The sequence below is a fragment of the Salminus brasiliensis genome, chromosome 13 (genome assembly GCF_030463535.1).
Source record: "Salminus brasiliensis chromosome 13, fSalBra1.hap2, whole genome shotgun sequence".
Taxonomy (NCBI): domain Eukaryota; kingdom Metazoa; phylum Chordata; class Actinopteri; order Characiformes; family Bryconidae; genus Salminus; species Salminus brasiliensis.
In genome coordinates this window covers 5,666,419-5,690,712 of record NC_132890.1, presented here as the reverse complement: position 1 = coordinate 5,690,712, position 24,294 = coordinate 5,666,419, and the positions used below count along the sequence as shown (strand labels likewise).

The following is a 24,294-nucleotide window of genomic DNA, read 5'->3' as shown; positions in this document are numbered from 1 at the left end:
TGGCAGTAGTTAAGTACAGTACACACACCTGTATGAGCAAGGTTGTTGCCATAGTAACAGCCTCCTCCCACTCTTATTTACACCACTTTTGGTTTCCTAATAAAATAGATGGTCCAGCTAAACAATGACACCTAACAACCTAACAAACCAAGTGTCTCGACAAAGAAGAATGGAAATAAGAGAGTCACCAAAGAGGCGGGAACCCCGTCAGTGTTTAATACAGCACTCATTCAAAAACACACCATCAATTATTCATTCATCTTCATGTGTTCATGTATTCAGTCACGTCCCGGCATGCAGAAAGCAGGAGTACTTCACAGAAAAGATCAGGTTATGATCCTGCAAACACTTCTACAGCACAATCTGACTGTTCAGTCACGTTTCACACAATTTACACCACTGAGGAATCAGTCAGCACTTACAGGTGAACTGGTGCCGTAACACTTGTACTAAACTGCTGAAAAAAAGACTACACATATGTATGTACTATATTCTCACATTCTGAAAATCTGTTGTACAGCTTATGCATCACTGCTGTAGTAACACAGTCTCTGATCTCTGAAATTGCAACTTCATTAAAGTTAAAAAATATTAATGTCAAAAAAATACTAATGTCAGATTGTTTATTTTTAGATCATTAGAAATCATTGCTATGCGCCCATTTGTCGTAACATGTTCACAAAGTGTAAATAACAGCTAGTATTTTGGTAATAGTAACTATGGTAAACAGCTGTTAACGGTAAAAACAAGGGCACACTGTGTCAAGAGTCTGAAGGTTATCTGAGCACTAATAGCACCCCCTTGTGGCTAATCTTCAGCCTGCTAAACATAAGTGAGTAAGTAAGCGAGGGAGTTACAAGACTGTGGGTCTGAGAGGCTTCCCAACTAATAAAACAAACAAAAACAACATCATCATCATCATCATCATCATCTTTTTTGTCATCTTTTCTGTCAGCAACGATATGCATGCATTTTAGGTATCCAAAGTGCTTGTAATGCTGAATACTACTACTAATACTACTACTAATGCTAGTATTGTTATTATTATTATTAGTAGTAGTAGTAGTAACAATAAAACAATAAAATAACAATAAAAAATAACAATAATAACATTATTATTATTATTATTATTACCTACAAATGATTATCATCATCATCATCATCATTTGTAGGTTTTCATGTCAGCAATAATATGCATGTTCAAAGTTACATATTTTAGGTGTTCAGATATAACCAACAACAACAATAATAATAATAATAATAATAATAATAATAATAATAATCAAGTTTTAGCATATAGCACAAGTTCATCACACTCCTGATTCAAGCATAAATTATCATATCATGAAGTACGATAATAGCCAGCTCCACTCTTATCAAAGGAACTCAGAGCGCACTGATTAACTGGGTAAGGTGTGTTCGATTAGCACAGGAAGGTCAATCTCCAGCAGGTGCAGCACCTATGTATCACTACATATTTTATAGGATACAAAAGAAGTGTTGTAAAAATGTACCAAATAGTTTACCAAGCTCTGCTGTAAAAGCGCCTAAAACTGAGCTTCAATAAACCTCAAGATATCAAACACCTGGACTCCTCTGGACCGTACTCAATGATGAACTCTGGGTAGATCTGGTACTTCTCGAAGATCACAAAAATGCTGGGATTGCTTTTGTTATCGACACAACTGTCATAGGAGCCTTTGCCTGATTCTTTAGCAGGAGGACGAACAACGTCACTGTTGCCATAGGTGTACTGGCCCACCAGAACCCGTGCCACAAACATTGTCTTTTTGGAGTCGCTCCCAGCCTGAGCATATCCATCAGAGTAGGAAGCGTCTCTGGCAAAATAACTCCCTGAATAAGACACAAAGACACAAAGACATACATAACCAGCTGTGAATGTTAAGTGATTAGGTGATTTCATTTATTGGTTATTTGACCTGCAGTGGGGCAGTGGTGGCTCAGCGGGTAGAGCACCAGGCTATTGGCACAGGGTTATGAGTTTGATACTAAGGCTCTGCCAGCTGCCACTGTTGGGTCCTTGAGCAAGGCCCTTCAACCTCCCTGTTCCTCAAGCACCGCAGTGATGGCTGCCCACTGCTCCAGCACATGTGCTCACTGTCACTGTGTGTGTTTGCTCACTAGTGTGTATGTGTGTTTTCACACCTCTGTAAAAGGCAGAGGCCAAATTTCAGCAAAAATGGTGAATATGAGTGTATTGATACATTTTTAATATTTCAACATATTAAACATGACCTTACTTTTGCATTTAGCACATTTTCCTCCCTCCTTAGGTTAAAATAAGTAAATAAAAATATAACTGCCTGTAAAAGTGTCCCAAACTATGTTCTCTGTGCACTTATTTTGTACTTAGAAAATCACATGTAATTTGACCAGTGTTGCCCAAACTTTTGAATATGACTGTAGTTACCTAATGAAATGTAATCTGTACATACAATTATTTACTATAGAATCCATACATTATAATTCAGTATAATAAGACAACATTAGATGGTAAACTATTACTATGGTCTTCTATTCAGCATGAAATGGACAACAGTCAAAGAATCGCCCACTCTTACCTTTACCATATAATGTGCCATGAGTCCCACAGATCCTCCAGTCAAAGTTCTGCTCACAGATGGCCTCTATTAGAGACTGTTTTGTGCCATGGAACAAGAGTCGCTCATCCACATCTCTCCCTCCGTTCCTCTCCTTCATCTGCTCTTTCTGCCTGTTCAAGACAGATACTCCAGTTTAACACAGGGGTTCGAAGCACAGGGCGGCCAGCAGAGCATAGAGCTTTATACCAGTGTGTGAGCCACGTTTGTAGACTTGTAACTGAGAATGACAATGGTGATGTGTGTTGTTTACATGTTTGCTTAGTGTAAATCCCAAGGCTCTTAGAAAGGCAGACCAACACAGAAATGAGATGATGCTTCATATTCTACTCATATCTCCTCTGTATTCAGTGGGCATGCTCATGAGGGTGTCATTACATTAATCAGTGACTTCCCTAAACAAATGTTCTATGATAAGTTTTTAAAGGTAAAGGTGCACGTATTTGTCACTGTACACTGTACAGCGAAATGTGTCCTCCGCATTTAACCCATCTGGTAGTGAACACACACTCACACACACACACACACACACACACACACATGTGTTAGGGCCAGTGAGTACACACACACACCCAGAGCGGTGGGCAGCCAACTCCAGCGCCCGGGGAGCAGAGAGGGTAAAGGGCCTTGCTCAAGGACCCAACAGTGGCAACTTGCCGAGCCCGGGAATCGAACCCACAACCCTGTTATCGATATCCCGGCGTTCTAACCGCTGAGCCACCACTGCCCCCTCTGCCTGTTTATTATCATAAACAGGCAGACTTTGACCTTACCACTGGAAGACCTTCCACAGAGAGCTGTTCTGGTTCCTCTGAATGCTGCTGATGGTGAATTTGGGCATAGTCTGCCGAAACAGCTTCTCCACCATCAGGAATTCTGCATCCGTCTTGGGCAAGGGGACCAGCTAACAAGCAAAGTAAGACATATGCTATTAGTGAGACACAGGTCAGTGATGAAGCAGTTAATACTCATATTCTAACACATGGTTCAAATATATGGCTCCACAAAAACATAGAACGTGAAAGACTGGCATTATGTAGAGATCGTTTACACTTTCAATAGGTTCTTCACACTCATTCATCTCATGTGTAATTACAGTTTTCAGGGACTTTTTCACTTGCTCTGACCCGTCAACGCTCCAGTCGACTCCACAAGGCCTCTGAAGGTGTCCTGCTGTGGCATTTGGCACCAAGACTAACGTTAGCAGCAGATTCTTTAAGTCTTGTAAGTTGTGAGGTGGGGCCTCCATGAAGTGCATCAGTGATAATCAGATAATTAACATTGTGCACTTGACCTGGGGTATGAAGCCCCCCCCAGTACTGAGCTCTCTGGAATGATGGTGGTGGTGGTGCTCCATCCAATACTTTTGGGAGTATGAGTTGGGGAGTTGTGGGATAAGGTGGGGTGGTGATCATCCAAATCCTGACTTTACTAATGCTCTTGTCGCTGAATTTAATCACATGTCTCACAGCAAAGCTCGAATCTACTCTTTTTTAATTGCCTTAAATCCCTTGATTTTGGATGAAACCACAAATGAGCAGGTAGGTTGGTGATGTGGTTGGTGTGGCGCAACAGATAACGCCACTACTTGCCACTGAGCTACCACACCATGTTGGAGACTGGGGTTCGATTCCCAGTCTTGGTTACTATGCTGCGCTACACCAATACGAGTCCTTGGGCAGGACTCTGAACACTACATTGGCCCTCCTCTGTAATACGAGTAACCTTGTTACTGGATAAGAGCATCAGTTAAATGCCATAAATGTAAATGTAAATGTAGCAAGTGTCCCAATACTTTTGTCCATACAGTGTACATACCTTGTAGGAGAAATCGGGTAGGGCTCCTCTGTCCCAGTGTGCAGGAACCACCACAGTGGAGGAGCTGCTGGGGCTTTCACTGATGTGGGACAACACAGACCACAGAAAGTCTCATGGTTAAATTCATCTCAGATTCCAGGTGTTGAGTGTCAAACATCAGATATGAATGAGAGTTATTCTTCCAGAGAATCAGACCAATCAAACCATCAAAGCAGGAATTATTAATGTCCATTTCTGAGCATGCTTAATGACACTGAATTTAACATCACGTCCATCTGCGACTGTAAACTACTACTAACAGTAATTCTGAACATGCTACACCACAGTGAGTCCTCACTGCAGTTGGCAGCTTCAGGCTGATACCTTTTCAGCTTGTTCTCAACCTCCAGACCCGAGACAAATCGAGGCCTCCTTCGTATCTCTCTTTTGGTCATGTACAGAACGTTCTGCTGGAACATATCTGGAGATCAAACATACCATAACCAAAATGCAGCGATGCAGAGTATATGTGCTGTAATACTATACACAATGATACTGCAGCAGTGTTGTAGAGGTAGTGGTTGGTGTGGTGCAACAGATATGGACAGATGTCCCATTATATATGTGGGAGACTGGGGTTCAATTCCCGGTCTGAGTGACTATGCTGCACTACACCAATAAAAGCCCTTGGGCATGACTACATCCGACAACTACATTAGCCCACTGCACCTACCTACCTTTCATATAGAGCATGTATGTGTGATTCTCAGAACTGACAGGAACTTCACTGTGAGGGTCAGCTTGGTAAACGTTCTCCAGTGTCTGAGACGTGAGAGGGGTCGCATGCTTTGCATCCATCTACAGACAACGACAAACATGAAGGTGCAAAATAAAAAAATAGGCCAGCCAGTTCAGCTCCAGTGGAGAATGAATCACAAGCCAAAAACCACTGACCCCTTGGCCATATTCAGTCCAAACTCCTTGGTCGTTCTTCCAGTACCAGAGCCATTCTGTGGTCAAGATGAAGTTGGGAGGCTTGGAAACGGAAGATGCCGTAGACAGGCGCCGAACCTGCGCCCTTCCACATGTCATTGAGATGAAGTTTACCGACTGAGGTCCTGGACTGAGAGTTTAATTCATACATTAATTTTTAGAACCACTCAGGTTCTACAACTGTTTCTCAACCATTTGTCTCAAACCACCTTCATATGAAAGATCACATGAAAAAGAGTACCTCACATCATTAGCTGGGTTACAGAAGGCCTTCTCAATCTCCTCTCCATTCTGCAAGTCTTTCCATGTCTTTCCATCCTTCTCTAAAACCTGCCATTTATAAGGCAGGTGACAATGGACGCGGACACACTTGTCTGAAAAAGACACAAAGAAATTTGAATCAGAAAAGTAAAACAGAAAAAGCAACGATGCCATAACAGCTATGGACCTGAAGCCAGACCCCCTCTTGCCGGGCAGAAGTTGAGCAATGATCAAAAGCTAATCCGCACCAAGTACGGCTCGGCTCAACCCGCCATCCCTTAAGATCCACGGTAGGCAAGCATCCAGGCTTTTTTCTCTCCTGCACCGAAGTGGTGGAACGAACTTCCCCTGGGCGTCCGAACGGCAGAGTCCAACGCTCGCTGTCCTCAAACCCAGACTAAAGACCCTCCTCTTCTGAGAGTACATGGGTGAAGAGTAGAGTACTATGGTCTCCATATTGACTTGTGTTTAGTAGAGTCTAAGATAAGAGGATCTTTGAATTATTAGTCTATTCAAACTAGCTGAGGTTATTCTTGAGTAAACAGTGATGCACATTTGTAAGTCGCTCTGGATAAGAGCGTCTGCTGAATGCCCTAAATACAAATGTAAATGTAATGTAAATGAGTAGAACTGGACCGTAGGAGGGAGCAGGGGTGGTGGAAGGGTGTGAATTTTCATCAGGAGAAGGAGAGGGGAGAAGAGCAGCTATATAGTGCATAGTAATGAAGAGGAGGAGTTTGGGTGTGGTCCTTCTCCCAAGCCTTTAGTTATTACATAACTCCATTACATTTAAAAACTCTGCTCTGGCCAGTAAATAAAATAGAGATATTGGTGTGTTGTAGACATAGTGATCCCTGGTTCCCATCAACACCACGGTAAAGAAATCCAGGCTCAGACATGCGTCACATCAAGTGTTTCTGAATTCTGAAGTAATAATGGAAGATCATAAGTCTTTGGAATTTCCCTTCAACCCATAGAGATGTTTAAAGCCCTGTCAAGCCAACTTCGATGAAGCAGCTCTGATGCAGGGTTTACTGCATGAGGTTTCTGCTGCTACTGTTGCTCAAAGACTTCCACTGTTTGACCGACCTCATGCAGGAATTCAAGACTGGGAGCTGAGATTTCTGTCTTGGTTATATACTGAATAATTACAGAACTGAACCCAAACTGTAGTCAGAGGATAATAATAATAATACAGAGAGATACAGACAGACACAGGGCCTATTAAAGGTATTCATGGATATCACCTTAGGATATGTTACTTTTGTTGCTTTCATAAATGAAATCATGGTCAATATAATTCAAGAATTTACATAAATAAACTCTTTAACCCCTTAAAAAGCCTCTGGACCGCCGGCTTCATCACCAGAGAATAGCCTCACCAGCCTGTACAGAAGTCCCTGTAGTTACTGTCCAATAAGCCTTGGAGTTTTATGTCAAATGTCAAAGTGAACGTTGAAAGCTGACCCTCAAAGTGACAAAAATGTGTCATGTAGAAAAAGTGATAAGTCCATAAATATTTACCCCCTTTTAAAGTGACTGACCTAATCTAACAGAGCTGCAGGCTGCTGATGCTAGTAGTCTCACAATTAGTGAGACAGAGATCTCAGAGTGCAGAGAAGGTGTCTCAAGAGATTGTAGTATAAAGACACCTGTCTGGAAGGGCCAGTCGTTAGTTAATCAGTATTACTGGCTAGAAATGAAGACACTATGAAGGCAAAAACACTCACATAACTCAGAGACAAGGTAATTAAAGAGATAAAGGCAGGTGATGAATACAAATCCCCTGGGGTTCAGTTAGATCCATCATTGAGAAATGGAAGGAATATGGCACATGTGTCAATCTACCTGGAGCAGACCATCCTCACAAACTGTGTGAAAGGAAGGAGGCTAGTGAGGGACACCCCTACAAACATCACATGATCAGTGCAGTAGTCTACCTTTAAAGTTGCATCCTCTGCGAATGAAGAAAAGGCAGATCTCACTGGAGTCGATTTCTCTCACTGGCCTGTTGGTCTGCTTTGAACTTTCTCCTACAGCTGGAGACGCTGAAAAGGCAAAAAATGCAGCATTTACTAACAGAGAAGATAAGCAGAAGAAACAGGCATGAAGAACAAGGACATGCTTTGTTGTGTTCTCTGCAGTTTCTCTGACCTGCTCCGGGAGCAGCTGGTTTTTCAGTCTCGGGCTGTATCAGAACAGCTGCCCTTTCTTTGTGCGAGGAGATCAGAAACCTGTTTTTGTAAATCTTGCAGAAGTTGCTGATGTTTTCCGGGCTGAGTCCTCTGCCATTTAGGATTTTCGTGGCGGTGGCGTCAAAGCAATGAGCCCGCTTGCAATCAGCTCCGAATTTACACTCGTCCTGCAGGAAGTGCTGGCAGAGGTGCAGGCTGGTGCAGGACGTCTGATATCTACAGCTGCCATGTTCTCCGCTCCCTTTGTTATAATGAGAGCAGACCTAAACTCAAACAAAGAAGACTCTAATCAGACTGAGAAATACACAATACGGACAAAAGTATGGGGACACCTGCTCATTCACTGTTTCCTCCGAAATGTTCGGAGAGGGCTTTACACTAGATTTTGGAACATTGCTGTAAAGCTGATGTTCTCAAATTGCTGAGCATAAATAAGGGCTGGAAATTCTGGATCACAACCAACACCCATCACTCCAGAGCAGTAACTCTGGTCATGGAGGGCCGAATTCTGGTTACACAGTTTTGTGCTTCTCCTGCTTAAGCACACCTGATTTAACTCATCAGTTAATTGCCAAGTTTAGTAGGACTGTTAGAGCATGGACATCAGCAAAATGTGCTGGAATCTGGCCCCCTGTTGCCCACCCTGCTTAAAAAAAATACAGTTCCCGATCCCAAACATAGCCCGATCAATGCAGGGGTCTTGATACTCAACTAGCTAAAGCTTGGCATCAGGGGCGGAGCCAGACATTTTAAACAAGCGGGGCTTAGCCCAAATGTCCATTACCATACTTCCCCTGACTCTTCTGTGTGAGAAAGTATACTCTTAAATACACACACTATATACATATACAACACACACACACACACACAGACACACACACATTCACCGGCCACTAGATGTTATTAGCTACACTTGTTTCTAACCCATTATCCATTTTTAGCTCCACTGATCTTATAGGATTCCTTATGTAATAAAGCATGCAGAGAAACAGAAGGACTACAATCTGTAACTATAGAAGTTCTCCTGTATGATAAGCAGAGCAGACAGAATGGACAAGGAGGCGTGTCTAGAGTTTTCTTGACAAATGGTATATTAATTCTCAAGTAAATTCATGGAAGGCTTCACAGTTCTGTTTTTAATACATATGTACTGTAATATTCACATTTACACAAAACCTGTATTGATTGCAGGGTTCTGTAGAGGTGCTACTCTTAGTGTAATGTTTAAGCAGGTTAATAGGAATGTATAAACAGAATGATGGTTTACATTTAGGCAATATTATTATAATGTTACCTTGGTTAAGTTTGCTTAAGTTAGCTAGTTAAGTTCCTGTTAACATTTGCTTAAGTGATTTAAAAGTATAAACTGTAATTTAAATAAATAAAAAATACAAAAAACTATTCTTCTCCCCTCACAGTGTATTTATAAGTATATATTTATAAGTAAAGCCCCAGCAGAGGTATAGGAGAGATAATTGGGTAGTGTGGTAAATCCCAGTTCACACTTTTCTATCACTCTCACTGAATCTCACGACTGACCACTAGATGGCGATAATTTCCCAAAACGTTTGGGGGATTTATTTTGCCAGCAAAGTCACAAACAGTAACTAGATATTAACATATTTTTGTGTTTTTTCATATTTTTGTGAGTTATGAAATATTATATATATATATATATATTTTTTTTTACAATTAAATAAAAATTAAACAAACAAACAAAACAAAAAAATCGGAGCTTTTGACCAATCATCTGGGGCTTGGGACCATAAGCCACGCCCCCTTCCAACTCCACTGCTTGCCTGCTCCAGTATTTACAGTGACTGTATATGGAAAGAATACAACCTGTATGTGTGTGTGTGTGTGTATGTGAAATTGAAGGCCTTTAAGGTGGCAAAATTCCCTAATTAAAGTCAAATGAGCCCAATTATATTATAATATAATGTAATATAATGAAATATAATATAATATAATATATACCCACCTCTGGCAGTAAGGAAGGGTCATTTTGCAGCAACAACTGAAAAAGCTCTGCCTTCCCAAAGTCCTGGAGTCCCTCTCTGCTCAGGATAACTGAGTTATGGGGGGAATCTATCACGTGGACGTTTTTGCATTTCACCCTAACAGAAAAATAAATATTCCTTAAAAAATAAACGTATATTTTAATATTGCAGCAGTCTGAACTACACCCCTCCTCTCTTTACTCACCCAAATCTGCAGTTTCCACACACGAAGTACCGGCAGAGGTGCAGGTCCTGGCAGGCGACGCACTGGCCTGGCTGTTTCTGGCAAAGCCTGAGGGCTGTTTTGGCGATGATCACACTGTCCGGCCTCAGGAGGAAGCCCCCCATCCCCTCTCTGCCCTCAACCACCACGAACTTGTGGAAGTCGGTGAGCACTTGCAGAAGCAGCTCATCAGCCACGGTGCAATGCTGGCGTACAGTCTGATCCAGACCCCTGAAGTCCAGACTGCCCCTGTGCTGACAGACCGTCCGATGGGTGAACGCTGACAGTGTGGCCGACATGCTCGCGGCTCAGTGCGCGCGCCTCTGCTGCTGGATCCTCAGAGCTGCTCCTTCCCCGAAAACGAAACCTAGAGCCGGCACTTCCGGTACAGCCTTCTGGAAAGCAGGGCGGAAAACGCTGCATGTCCAAATGTATGTGGACACCCCTTAACTAGCAATGCATCCAGGCACTTAAAGTTGCACCCATTGCTGACACAGATGTGCAAATGCACACACACAGCTTGTCTAGCTCCTGTAGAGAAGTACTGCCAGTAGAATAGGACTCCCTGGAGCAGATCAACAACATGAACCTAATGCCACCATGTGTCCCCTTGCAGAGGGGTGTAAAAAGCCCCCCAGCATTGAGCTGTGGGGCAGTGGACCTGCTGTGTTCTCTGGAATGATGCTGGTGCTCCTTTGGTTGGGCTGGTGATCATCCCACATCCAGGGATGATCACCCTGGCTCTTGTTGCTATGCCTGCATTTGCAATCCTCACAGCAATGCTGAAGCAATTAATGAGCAGGTGTCCCAATACTTTTGTCCATGTAAGCTTGAGGACTTGTTCTTTATGCTATGTATAAGCTGACTATACTTACTGGAGAAGGTGTAGCCTGTTTACTCTGTGTTAAATGACACTTTCAAGAGGAAAAACGTGTAGTATTTATTTGATATTTTATTATTATATAATATTAGATATTTTATATTATACCCACAACTTAACACAATGTTTATAACTTGTTTGGGTCAAACTACCTCAATAATCAAATCAAGACCCCCAGCACCCTTTCTCACCCTGTCTGAACAGCCATGTTGAAAACAGCTGAAAACTGAGTGCCTGTTCATTTAAATGGTGAGGATGGTAATGAGGCACTGCTCACCCCAAGACCCACCATTTCTAATGAGCTCTCTCCCCTTACGCTGTGTACTAACCCATGCTATATTCACTATATAGTGCACTTCGTTGGGGTTCCTCCATTGCAGTGGTGTCCAAAATCGTAGTGCAGAGTGTTCAGTGCACTACAATGACGATCCCACAATGCAAATGATGTCCCCTACCAAACATGGACCCATAATTCCTTGTGTTGTTTGTGTTGGAAATTTGCACGCTTCTTCGAGGTAGACCTGGGGACGGTGTACCTCAGCAGAACAAGAAGAAAAGATATGCTTTTATTTAATTTGTGATGAATGTTTTATTGATGACTTTGCGAGGTTGGACCATGTCTTCTGCAATTTGGGAGAAGACTGTAGGACAGGGGAGACATGTTTGGGCTGGAGCTCAAGTGGCTTCTGCTTTGAGGTAACAGTGGTTGGTGTGGCGCAACAGATAACACCACTATCTGCCAGTGAGATACCACACCATGTGGGAGACTGGGGTTCGATTCCCGATCTGGGTGACTATGCTGCACTACACCAATAAGAGTTCTTGGGCAAGACTCCTAACACTTCATTGGCCCACCCCTGTAATACGAGTAACCTTGTAAGTTGCTCTGGAGAAGAGCGTCAGCTAAATGCTGTAAACGTAAGAGCCAGGATGACAGTGTTAAAGGGGAGGGGATGGGGTGGTGGAGGTTTGCCAAGATTAACATGGTAGAGATGGAGTTTCTAGGATGTCGGATTAGGGAGGAGGGGCTTCAGGCATGTTCCTTCTCCCAAAAATGAGTTATTTCATAACTCCACTTTAATAAATCCATGTTTATCTTGTGTTCTTGCTATTCTGTCAAACCTTTTACACGTTCAGATTTGTGGCGTTCAGACTGCTCAAATGCAGTTCCCTATATATATATATTAGTGCTAGATCTTCCTACACAGGGAATAGTGAACAGGGCACAGACTCTTTAATTTTTTAATCGTCACTATTTGCACTTGCTAGCTACTATTTACTTCACCTTGAGTTCACATCTCTCACTCCCAGCTGTATTCCGCTGTACCTGCCTTTCTGTCCTTAGGTTTCCAGCTACTCAAATCAGGATACAGACTCACAATGCTGGTCATTATTTTCCTTCTCTACCATCTGTAGTTGAATTTTCTGGCAGCCGTGCTACATTTTCGAATCCCATAACCCATAACCTGACAATTTTTGACCTGTGGCTGTCTTTTAAAACGCCGCTAGTGGGTGGAGCTACTCACATGATCATAATAAGCTGGCTGAGTTTTCCTCTCCTCTTCACAAAATACTGACAGGGTTGTGTACAGTGAGTTTTCCCATACGCCCCCTTTAAAGGTTAGGAGGTTGTTGCATTTTCACTTTCGACACAGCTGTCAATCAAGCCCTGAAATGAGCACTGTGACGAATGAGCTTAGGAAATGACGCCACAAGACAACAACGAACTCACCAAACTAAGATCTTTATTAGAAATACACAATTCAGGGAACATCCCCCATCCCCCATTCCCCCACATCCCACCCCCCCTACAGAGCTCTACCACTAGGTTAGGATGTTACATGCCAAATATACAGTCCTATACATAAAAGTGCAATGTCACAATGAAGAAGCGGTATCTTTCTTTGATCATTCTGACTGATTATTAATGCATTCACTGTCTTTTCCTATGCACTGCACGGGGTCTGGAGCACGAACGCAACAGCACGGAGGACATAGGTTTGAAGTTCCTCTAAAACAGCTTTTAAAGGCACTTTCACAAGTCCATACTACAGACGTACATGGACACACTGAGAGGACAGCAATCAAGTGACGGTTCTGCTACTGCGCACAGATGTCGTGTAGGGAGAAATGGGTTTTTCAAGGTCCAAAAGAAACCCTGACACAAATACACATCTAATAATAAAGCCTTTTCAGTCTGCAATGCACTGTACACCATCATACAATAAAAAAGAAGCTATATTCAAATGTTAAATCATCAGAATTCAACAGTTAGTCATTTAAAAGGCAAAATTATGGTTCAATATACATCATAAGACAAGTATTACTTTAATTTCCCTTGACATTTCTTACATGTACATAAACTTAATTTTCTATATAAGCACATGATATATGGTTATCAGTACAAACACACACACACATACACACATACACACACACCCCACTCTGACTTACTTGTGCTCAACCTATGCCAATAACTCTGCTTCAGGAATTAGCAACTAACTGCCTACCTTGCCTACCCTTCGTGACACAAATCAGCCATAACATTAAAACCACTTGCAGGAGAGGTGAAGACTGTCACTTTGACAAAGGCCAAATTGTGATGGACCAGAATACCTCCAAAACCATCAGGCGGGTATTGTGAGGTCTTCCTAATATGCAGTGGTCAGTACCTAACAAAAGTACTCCAAGGATGGACAACCGTTCACCCAGCAACAGGGTCATTAGCACCTAAGGCTCATTGATGCGATCAATGGAGGCCCCACCCACTTCACAGCTTACACGACTTAAAGGATCTGCTGCTAACGTCTTGGTGCCAGATATCACAGGAAGCATCAGAGGTCTCGTAGCATCAGAGCTGTTTCGGTGGCTCGAGGGGGAACCTACATAATATAAGTCAGGTGGTTTTAATGTAATGGCTGATCGGTGTATATAGGTTTAAGAGGAACACATTTCGAGTTTTTTAAACATGCTGATTTAAGAGCTGTTAGCAGTTTTAGACATTAGGCAGTTATCTGTCTCAGACCGGATCCCAACACTGACACACAAGTAGAAGCGGGATGATAATAGGATTTTTTTTTATTTTTTTTTTTACTTTTTACAGTAACAGTCGGCGAGTCCATGGCTATTGGCATGATTCCTTTTGTTTGGTGAAACTACAGAAATATTGCCTCGAGTCTTCTCTAAAAGACTTTACAAAATTATTTGCATATCAACTAAAAAAAAAAAAAAAAGCATCGCAAGTCATGCTCTAAAGCTAAGAGATCTTAATTCTGAGAGTGTGAAAGGAAGTAAGAGTGGGCGAGAGAGTTGTGAACAGTGATGGGAGTGATGTTCTGTACCGTAGCGATGAGCAGTGCATGTGTTGAGTGCCCCTTTCTTTCTGGCTCATAATTGGACCATGTGTGAGACCACTTCACACTGCATTTAGACTGGAAATGACTGTTCTGAACTCTAAAACTGTGGAGATATTGGGCTTTTCTAGTAATAACAAATTCTGAGAAAGCAAAACAGACAGTATTGCGTTTTATATCCTAAACGTCTCCATTTCAGTCAACAGGAAACTTAGTTAAAAGCACTACAATGAGAAACTCTTGCTTTATTAGGCAAACCAAGGTTATTTAACTCTCATGGACGATACCTGCGCATATACATATCATTACTATGATTACTATCAAAAATAGAATATTCAAAGTAAAGCCCTGCACACACTTACATATTAGTCGCTTGGCCGAAAAAAAAAGCCAAAACTGCCTTTCAGAATGAGAAAATAGCAGCTTTTCTAGCTCAGTATTTCATGTGGCAGTGCTGCTTTCTTACCAGTCACCACATTCACTGACTATTAACTCCTCCACCACACGGCCCAGGGCCACCTGCAACACAGAAACTGCAACTCCCACAATCCAAAGGCTGTAAACTGAGAAACAACAGACCCTGCTTACTCGTAGTTCTGTATAGTTCACATTTAGCAGTGCTCTACTGGATACACACTACCAACACACACACACACACACACAGTTCTTCTAACCACACAGGAAGCCTTTGTGATTTGTTGCTTGCTTTAAATCAGAGCTTCTTGATCTAGTTCTAATTTCTTCATCTCTTCACGCTGAGAATTACAGAAGAAGAACCTAAGATGTTTTATGTACATGTGAGACGAACATCAGGTGATCAGATGAACATCATGTGAACTGCTTTCTGTAAACCGCATCTGATCCAAGAACGGCTCGGTTTGTTGCTGTTGTTGGAGACGATAGTTCACATCTAAAAAAAAATAAAGTACAACCTTGAATCCCGAAAACGTGTATCTTGACTGTCCACGGCTGTGTTGTCTTCATTACAGTTTATTATATTGACCTGTATAATTATTATTAGCACATATAATAGCTTACACTACTACGTAAACAATCTCCTCCCTGTCCCGTTCTGAGCTGGATTCCAAAGCTCCAGGTGAGTCAGATGAGTGCTTCGGCTCATGCTGTAGGCTCATGGCCTGAGTCTGGAGCTGTAAGACAGGATGTAGTCCAGTTTTCTTGTAAAATACGCAAAGGGTGTTACACAGAGGGAGTTCTAACTGTATATGACTGTATGTGAGCGCCGAAAGAAGGTTCAGTGGCATTAAAATCCTCTAAAAGTCCTGCACCCCCTGCTGGCTGCTGCTAGGTTTGAAGTTTCCCTTTGCTGTGCTAAGTCTTCCTGTGGTTCTTCGTTTGTCTTTCTCTACCTCTATCTCTCTCTAGGGCCGCCCAGGTTCTGGCTCACATGGTGCAGGACTTGTCCAGTGGATCGTGGGGAGGGGGTGCCGGAGGCTGAGCCGGACCAGCCTTGGGCAGCACAACCATGGGCTTGGGCCTTAGGGCGGGGGGCTTAAGCTGCACGCCCATGCGAGGGGTGGCGGCGGGCTTGAAGGTGCTCATGGTGTCGCTGGAGGAGCTGATGGAGCGGCGCATGGGTGGGTCAGCGGCGGCCGGACGCAGCAGCAGGGCGGGCAGCTGACTCAGAGACTCGCTGGAGCTGGCCGGCGTGGGAGCGTTCTTCATCTGCTCCAGGGTGTCCAGCACCACATCAGGAGCGTGTTTGGCCGAGCTCTGCCTCTCCAACTCCCGAAGTTCATTCAGAGCCGTGTTCATAGTCTCCTCTATGTCCTAGTGAGAGAAGGAAGGAGAAAGACGTCAAACGCTGTGCATTAAACGATAAACTGGGACTTGTTTTACGCACAGGCATATAAAATACAATCTATGGACAAAAGTATTGGGACACCTGCTCATTTATGGTTTCTCCTGAAATTAAGGGTATTAAAAAGAGTCTATCCTGCTCTTGTTGGAGTAACTGTCTCTACTGTCCAAGGAAGAAGCCTTTCTACTAGATTTTGGAGGAGCATTGCTGTGAGGATTTGATTGTACTCAACGGCAAGGTTGTGAGTAAGGTCAGGATGTTGGATGATCACCACCCCACCTCATCCTCAACTCCCCACCGCATCCCAAAGGTACTGGATAAAGGAGCATCAGCATTCCAGAGAACACAGTTCTTCCACTGCTCCACAGCTCAATGCTGGGGGGCTTTATAGCCCTCTAGCCCACGTCTGGCATTAGGCAGCATGGTGCCAATAGGTTCATGTTTATTATCTGCTCCACAGAGGGTGTGTGTGTGTATGCATTTGCACATCTTAAAGTAGCAGAATGCATTCATTAGTAGGAGTGTCCACACATATTAGGACATATAGTGTACTATACACCAGTGCTGCAGTGATTAGTCAATTACATATAAGTGGTGATTAGTCTCATTAGGTCAAAATACTTCAAAATGCATACAGTGACACGTTTAAAGCAGTTGTATGAGGGTGAAGTGACCTAAAAGTGGCCTGAGGAAACACTACTTGATCTAAAGGTCCTTTCTCAATTTGAAGGTTCTTCACACTCTCGCTCACACTATTACAAGCATGGTTCTTTATGGAGCAACAGCGGTTCTTCAGTGGCTTCGCTCACAGTCACATTTAAAGCACCTTTATTTTTAGAGGTGTTAAGAGTACAATTAATCATTGGCAAGAAACTACTTAGGAGAGAAAATAAGAAAAACTATGAGGTATTTAAATGGTGGGCTTCTATTAAATATGCTTCATGTTACTGTGCAGCTTATGCAGCTACAATACACTCAGGCTGTGTATAACTGGACATAATCATTTTTTTTAAGTGCAGTTGTACAGTTGTGAGCTAGAGTACTGGCAACAGTCATAATACACTCAGTATGACAATATGACAAGATTTTATTGTTATTGTGATTTTATTCATTTTTTTATTTCATTTTCAACCCAATTTGGAAGGCCAATTACCTAATGCCCATTCATGTGAACTCCCCTTATCACTAGCACAGCGTCTTTTCAAACTGCTGCTGAATCAGCTAGGCAGCACATTCGGAGGAAAACGTGGCTCCCCAGCTCCAGCTAAGATACAACAGCTAAGAGATGCCTGTGCTGATCAGCATCACACTAAGAGGAAGTGCCACCCCTGAGAGAGCAAGGCCAATTGTGCTCCCTCTGACTCTGGCTGCTGATGGCAAGCCGCATGACCCCGGGATTCGAACCAACGATCCTCGGGTTAAATACACATACACACTGACCAACTGCACCTTTATTAAAAACACTCTAATTAGTGCTGTTTAATTGGATGTTGAAGCAAATGTTGTGCATTTAAAAAAATTACAACAAATCGTGCGGTACAGACTGTACATCACTCCTGAGATCTCTGCAAACTCAGAAGAAAAAACCAACTCCCAGCTGACAGTAAGGTAATGGATTCAGGGAGTGTCCTCTGTCTGAACTCCGCTGTTGTCATTAGTGTACTGCACCAGCTGCTGCTGGAGCTCACCGTCATCATCAGCACCGTCTCTTCCTCTCATTACTGATATGCTAATGAAAGCCCAGCAAGAATCAGAGCTAATTATACAGCATTACTCGACATTCTCCAGGCCCTGCACTGCCTGTCCAACAGCACCGGCTCCATGTGACAGGTCTCCGTCATGCATATACAGCACACACACGAGACACGACACCACCCCACTCCACACAGGATATTGCTAATGATCTGACCATCTGCAATACACTATGCAGATGGACTAGGACACAAATGGACCAGTGGCATGGACAGGGCCTGATATAATGGGATGTTTCACGACTGAAAACCCATCCCAGCATGAAACTACTCTACTGTGTGTAGAGAGCCCAGCTTGGGGACACCTTGTATATACCGTATGTTTACAGTGTGCATATATAATGTGATGATGACCTGAAATTCACCTTTTTAATCCAAAGACAGATAATTAAAGTTATTAACTCTTTAAGAGGCCTGTATGTTGCACATACCTCAAATGACAAGCTGCATATAAGTTTCACAGTAGATTAGTACTTACTGGATAATTCATAGGCACTGAATAACAAGTAGATTCTGAATAATTAGTATATACTATATACCTACTACTAAAAAAGATCAGAATAGTTAGGAGTTAGAACTACTTATTGGATAATAATAAATAAAAAATATTGCAGAGTACAGAATGTAACTTTTTAACTTGTTGTAGTTAATTTATACATCATTAGTATATGCTGAATAATTCTTACTAAATAATTCATACTTAATTAGTAGTAAATAATTAGGTGATACTAAATAATTAGTAGTTATTAAAAAAATACTTAAAAGTTACTGCTTATTGATAAAGAGTAGATACTAAAAAATAGTAGCTACTAAATAATTAGTAGGAACAAAATTAATATGTTAGAATAATTTTATTGAATAATTAACCTAATAATTCGTAGTTACTTTATACATCATTAGTATATGCTAAATAATTCTTACTAAATCATTAGTACTTAGTAAATAATTAGTGGACACTGAATAATTAGTAGTTGAAAAAAAAATACTATTACTGCTTATTGATAAAGAGTAAGTACTGAATAATTAGTAGGAACAAAATTAATATATTTAACAAAATACTTTGTAATTAATGAATTGATCGCTACTAAATAATTAGTACTTAGTGAATAATTAGTAGTTACTGAAAAGTATCTAGTTATTGATAGAGTAGGTACCTAGTACTAATTAAGTGTGGACACATTCAGAACATCAATATGGGCTCATTTGAGTCCCCTAGACTTCTCTGTGCTCTGAATGTAGCTTGGATGTTGTGTTCGTATTTACTTGTGAGATGTGTGTGTGTGTGTGTGTGTGTGTGTGTACTGGAGCAGTGAATCATTAGTAACAGGAGGCAGTCACTGACTATGTTACAGGGCAGGGCCTGCAGCGCATGGTGTGAGGGGCGTCGTCGCTCGCCTCCCGCTGACCTGTGCGATGCTCTCTGGGTCCAAACCCTTGCCGTGCGACTCGGAGAAGCCCGTGTACTGGCCCGAGGAGGTGGACCGGCGGATGGGGGGGCTCTCCAGCTTCTTCAGGGACTCGTGACGGCTGATGTTGGTCAGGCTGCCGTGGCCCATGCGCCTGCGTCTCTCGGGACTGTCCATGGGCACGGGGCCCCGCCCCCGCAGCAGCTCCCGTGGACTGTAGTGTCCCAGCACCGGGGAACCCCGGTCCTGGTTACCATGGCTGCTGTGGCTGCTGTGGTTGCCATGACTACTGTGACTCTGGGAGGGATGAACCATGCAGTGGGCGTCACTGGGCCGTGCCGGAGGCCTGCGGGTTGGGGGATCGCTCCTCTTTCTGTGACGGCTGGGGGGGAAGGTAATGTGTCAATATGTAAATATTTAACCCTTAGAAATCACAGTTACTGCCAGTGAATGACAGTATATTGTAATTGTTTACTGTTATACTGTATTATTATGATCTAAATGTGCTAAAGATACACTCTGGACATATAGTCACTGTCAAGCAATCATCTCCATATTTATTTTCCTTTACTTTTTTTTGACAAATTCTAATTTTGCCATTGTTCATATTCAAATTCAGCCAGCGTATCCATACAGTTTACTTAATAGTATAATAATTTAGTTTTAGCATCTCTGTCTTACTGCAAAAACACTGTACATGGATATCCTTATTTTATTAATACCCATCTACTGTCTATTGTATGTAATGTCTATGTGTCCTGTCTTCTGTTTTGTCTATTGTCTTTGCACTGCACCTAAACTATCACTAAATACCAATAGAAATGCTCCAAAAGGACTTGGAAATAAATAACAATAAAAAAAACAAAACAAAAAAAACATATATATATATATATATATATATATATATATATATATATATACACAAAATATTTGTTTTTACATTTTGGTCAAATTCTGCCATGTTTGTCATTTTTCACCATAAAAACAAATCAGGAAAAATAAAAAAATACAGATCGAAACACTGTATGATTGATTCTGTACATTTAGCGCCTGCAGCAAACCAACACTATAACTAGGCATTGCATTACAAGTGCATTACGACCTCAGCCAGTTTATAACACAGTTTGTTCATAACAATCGCAGCAGCTAGCCTAATGTTGCATATCCTAAACGCCTCCTCTCTCAAGTCGCGAATGATGTTTTGACTAATAAATACAATCAGTTAAAATGCCACTTTGTGCTCTCATATAAATGCTATGTGGTTAATTGTGTCAATTAGAGAGAAGCTGCCTTCCCATCATTACTGCCTAATCTGACCCTTAATGGGTGTCGTCTTAATTCACAGATAATGAAAACTGTTCATGCTTTCATAACCGCTCTGACAGTTCAGGAGGTGGTTGACGATTATTGTTTAATAGCAAAGCTGCTTAACAGGTTCACTTGCTATAATATATAATAATATTAATAAGGTTAAAAGTTAGGCTACTACTGTTTAACCCTTTAGGCTTCACATAAGGCTTTTATGACAAACGACAAAAGCCTACAGCTTTTTTCCAATTAGGCTGCTAATTCTCATAAAAGCTGCTTGTGTTTATTCTGATGGTATGATGAATGATGCTTGTTACAATAAGCCTTTATATATTTGTCATAGATTCCAGATTCTACAAGAGAAGCAGAGGTTCACTTATGTTATGTCATTTTTAAATTTTTGACTAACTTTGAATCTGACGCTTTATGAACAGACCAACAGAAATGCTCCTTCTCCTGTAAAACTGCTGTTTTGGAGATACAAGGTTTTGCGTGACAGCGATGATGCTCTGGATTAGTGTAAATCCAGGAATGGTGGCTAAAGCTGGTTGGCTGCTGATCTGAGACCAGCACTTGAAGTAATGTGTAATGCACTTTCCTGACCAGCAGGGCGTGCCCTACACTGCAGCAAGACTCTCCCGCAGCACTTTGAGGCTCTGCTTTTGGAGAATTCGCAAACAAGCACTGACTCTTTGAGGCAAGCCATGAAAACAAGCTTATGGAAACTATGAAAACTTGTTTGACCGACATCAAACACCTGCCAAATCACTAGTCCAACCAAAGGGTGGACCTAAAGTAAGCCGTATTGCTTGTGAACCCCTTAGCCTAAAACATGTAGGTGAAACCATCAGCTAGACACCGCAGATGCAAGTCTGTTAACTGTCCTGCTCCACTAACTTGACTAGTGGACTCTTCTCTCTACCAGGAACACCATGAACATCTAGATGAGGATGATTTGTGGTCGGAAAACTACACTTAATAAACTGATTGCTTTAATTGTACTTGTTTTTTTGCACTCCGCTCAGCCCGACTGGAAGGTCTTGCTATGCTGCAGAAAGCATGATCTTAACTGGATTCATGGAAGGAGGAGAAAATCTAAATAAAGACAAATGTGATGAATGATTTAGGAGGGAGGAGACATTGCTGCAAGTCTCAGAAGAGAAGGAGAGAGATAGAAGGACTAACTGCAGAACTGCAGGGCAGGAGGTTAAAAATGAGGAGCACGCCTGAATGAAGTGGGCTTCCGTATATCTAATAATATGAGGGAATAAACAGTGAGGAGATGAATAAGCTGGTAAATATGAATTACTCTGAACTGATTCATATCTACATGCAAGTTGGTAGTTCACTCTCATTACCTCAGATTTCTGATGCACCAGGACTGAGCAGTTAAAAGCCAGCTGAATGGGTGGTGTGGGTGAAATGAGAGGAAGCACAGGCTGGCCCACCACTGTCGTTGTGATTTGTTTGTATTGCATGTTCATTAAGGTGGTCAGTAAAAGCCTTACAGGAGATTTTAGACCGAGAGCTGTATAGTAAGCTGTACAATGGGAGATATGGCCGCACCTCATGACAACTAAATACCATATAACCACTGTCCGGGTACTACCGTTATATATACTATTAGGACAAAAGTATAAGGACACCTACTCACTCATTGTTTTTTACTGAAATCAAGGGTATTAGAAATTTATTTATCCTGCTTTTGTTGGAGTACCTATGTATTATGTACCTATGGAGTACTCCCAACTACTCAACTTATCCTAAAAGTATTGGATGGAGCACCATCCATCATTTCAGCAACTGCTGCTGGGAGGTTTTATTACCCCTCTAACCCACGCCTGGCATTAGAGATGGTGCCAACAGGTTCAAGTTTATGTGCTTAATAGAGTCCTATTCTATTGGGAAGACATTATACATGATGGTGGCTTTGCTCTAGATTGGAAAAATTGATTGCATTCAGTTATTATGGTCATATACCGATGTACTCCATTACTCCAGAGCTCCACAGTGCAATGCTAGGGGTTAATACTCCACTAGCTGATGCCTGGCATTAGGCATGGTGAACATGTAGTATATGAACTAAAAGGGGTGTCTGGAAACGTTTGGACATATAGTGTAGGTATCATATGTTTACTACTACTGTCAGAATGTCCAATATTGTAGTATGTGACTGGATCACTGTATTCCACTGTATTTTACTGTATTGTGTGTGTATCATGTTTGATGCATCATGCAGAGCGTATTTCATAATGCCGTGCAGGAATACTGACAAAGTTTACCCGAACTGAACAGGACTGAATAGGTGTAAGGGTGAGATTGTCTTACCTGCTGATGTAAGCATCAGGTAATCTATCTGTAGGAGAACCCAACTCTCTGCTGGAGCACTTTTCATCTCCTCCGTGCCCACTGCTGGCCTCGCTGTCAGCCTTCTGACTCAGCGTGTCTGAGAAGGTATCGTCCCTGAATCACAAATCACAGGAAGAGAATCAAGCCTCTGTGGTTCCAGCTGATGACGAACAAGAACAATAACACTAACACGGTCATGAAGCTGCTATGGTAATGCATTCACTTCAGCCACAACGAGCAATCCAACTATGTACTTTCTGACCATTGTATGACCATTAACTGAAAAGTGCACCAGTCTCGAAGCTCTGTGTGTGGTGGATGTGTACTAATCTGAATATAATTGTGTGAGACATTTCACATGTGCCTTTCCTTTTGATAGCTGCTTGCAGTTTACAGTTGACCTGACACTCTCTTGAAGATTCTCTAATACAGAGCAGAATTCATAGCCCCTCAATGGCAGCAAGGCGTCCAGGTCACAATACTCGCACTACCCCCACCATGCTTCACAGTTGGTAAAAAAGTGCCGTTTATAATGAGGGCTCACGTCAACAAAAGTCTCTACTTTAGGATTATTGGTCCAAATAATAGCCTTCCAGAACTCCAGGAGGGTCATCTAGACGTCCCCCTCACCCCTTAACTTTAGTCGTGAACACTGATCTGACTTCGCTGAGACAAGAGGGGCCTGCAGTCCTTTAGATGTCCTTCCTGTTTTGTTTTTGTCACTTCCTGGATGATTTCATGCTTTGCTCTTAAAGAGATTTTCAGAGGGTTTCAACTCCCAGGAAGCCTGAATAGCTACACATCTAGCCCGTGTCTGGCATTAGGCATCGTGCTAATAGGTTAATGCTTATCTGCTCCAAAGAGTCCTATTGTATTAACAGTATTCAGGGACTGGACTAGGGACTGGACAAGCTGTGCGTGTGTCTGTGTGCGCATTTGTACATCTGTGTTCACAAAGGGGTGCAGAAGGGGTGTCCACAGACATTTGGACATATAGCGTATATAATGTCTAATATTTATATCTAATGAGTTTGTAGATGCCAGTTCATCCAAATTATCTCCCTTCGGACATTATGGCTATGGTTGTAGTTCAGTGGAGCCCTAGAGCCATAGTACTTAAACTAATTCAGGCTAGAACTGTAAAGTCAAAAAACTCACTGAAATTCACTGTTATGGCACCGATTGCTGTAATTCAGCAGTTTCGTCTGCTGTGTGGCCAGTTTTGTAGAGCACCAAGTCAGTAATGGTATCTTGAGAGCTGTATCTTCACTTGGTATCAGTGCACTCCTGGCTCTAAACGCATGGAGGATATCCTGTCTGTGGGGGAGCCATCCC

At 42.2% G+C, this 24,294-nt stretch overlaps 2 protein-coding genes across 4 annotated transcripts in view; both read right to left on the bottom strand.

Moving 5' to 3' along the window:
- Positions 1–194: 194 nt before the first annotated feature.
- On the bottom strand, positions 195–10,433 carry LOC140575539 (protein mono-ADP-ribosyltransferase PARP12-like). The gene is made up of 12 exons (XM_072695905.1): positions 10,073–10,433; positions 9,849–9,984; positions 7,827–8,130; positions 7,613–7,720; positions 5,653–5,785; positions 5,373–5,541; positions 5,156–5,276; positions 4,803–4,899; positions 4,440–4,518; positions 3,395–3,525; positions 2,583–2,734; positions 195–1,854 (listed from the first exon to the last, which is right to left on the bottom strand). Exons 1-12 carry the CDS (start codon positions 10,387–10,389, stop codon positions 1,571–1,573), a joined length of 2,031 nt encoding a protein of 676 aa, XP_072552006.1. The 5' UTR covers positions 10,390–10,433; the 3' UTR covers positions 195–1,570.
- A 2,348-nt stretch (positions 10,434–12,781) lies between these two features.
- The window catches only part of srgap1a (SLIT-ROBO Rho GTPase activating protein 1a), a 110,449-nt gene continuing 98,936 nt past the window's right edge, over positions 12,782–24,294 (bottom strand). For 2 of the 3 annotated variants that reach the window (XM_072694558.1, XM_072694560.1), the window contains exons 20-22: positions 22,939–23,073; positions 19,303–19,684; positions 12,782–16,114 (exon numbers count right to left, since the gene is read on the bottom strand). In XM_072694558.1, coding sequence (XP_072550659.1) covers positions 15,728–16,114; positions 19,303–19,684; positions 22,939–23,073 — 904 coding nt within the window. In that variant the 3' untranslated portion in view covers positions 12,782–15,727. Of the gene's footprint in view, positions 16,115–19,238; positions 19,685–22,938; positions 23,074–24,294 lie in introns of all 3 variants that reach the window. The other variant, XM_072694559.1, reaches the window with a different exon arrangement.

Coding starts and splice junctions, on each gene's coding strand:
- LOC140575539 (XM_072695905.1), bottom strand. CDS start 10,389: ATGTCGGCCACACTGTCAGCGTTCACCCATCGGACGGTCTGTCAGCAC. Junction 8,131..9,848: donor ACCCTTCCTTACTGCCAGAG/GTGGGTATATAT, acceptor GTTTGAGTTTAG/GTCTGCTCTCATTATAACAA. Junction 3,526..4,439: donor TACCCGATTTCTCCTACAAG/GTATGTACACTG, acceptor TTTGCTTGTTAG/CTGGTCCCCTTGCCCAAGAC.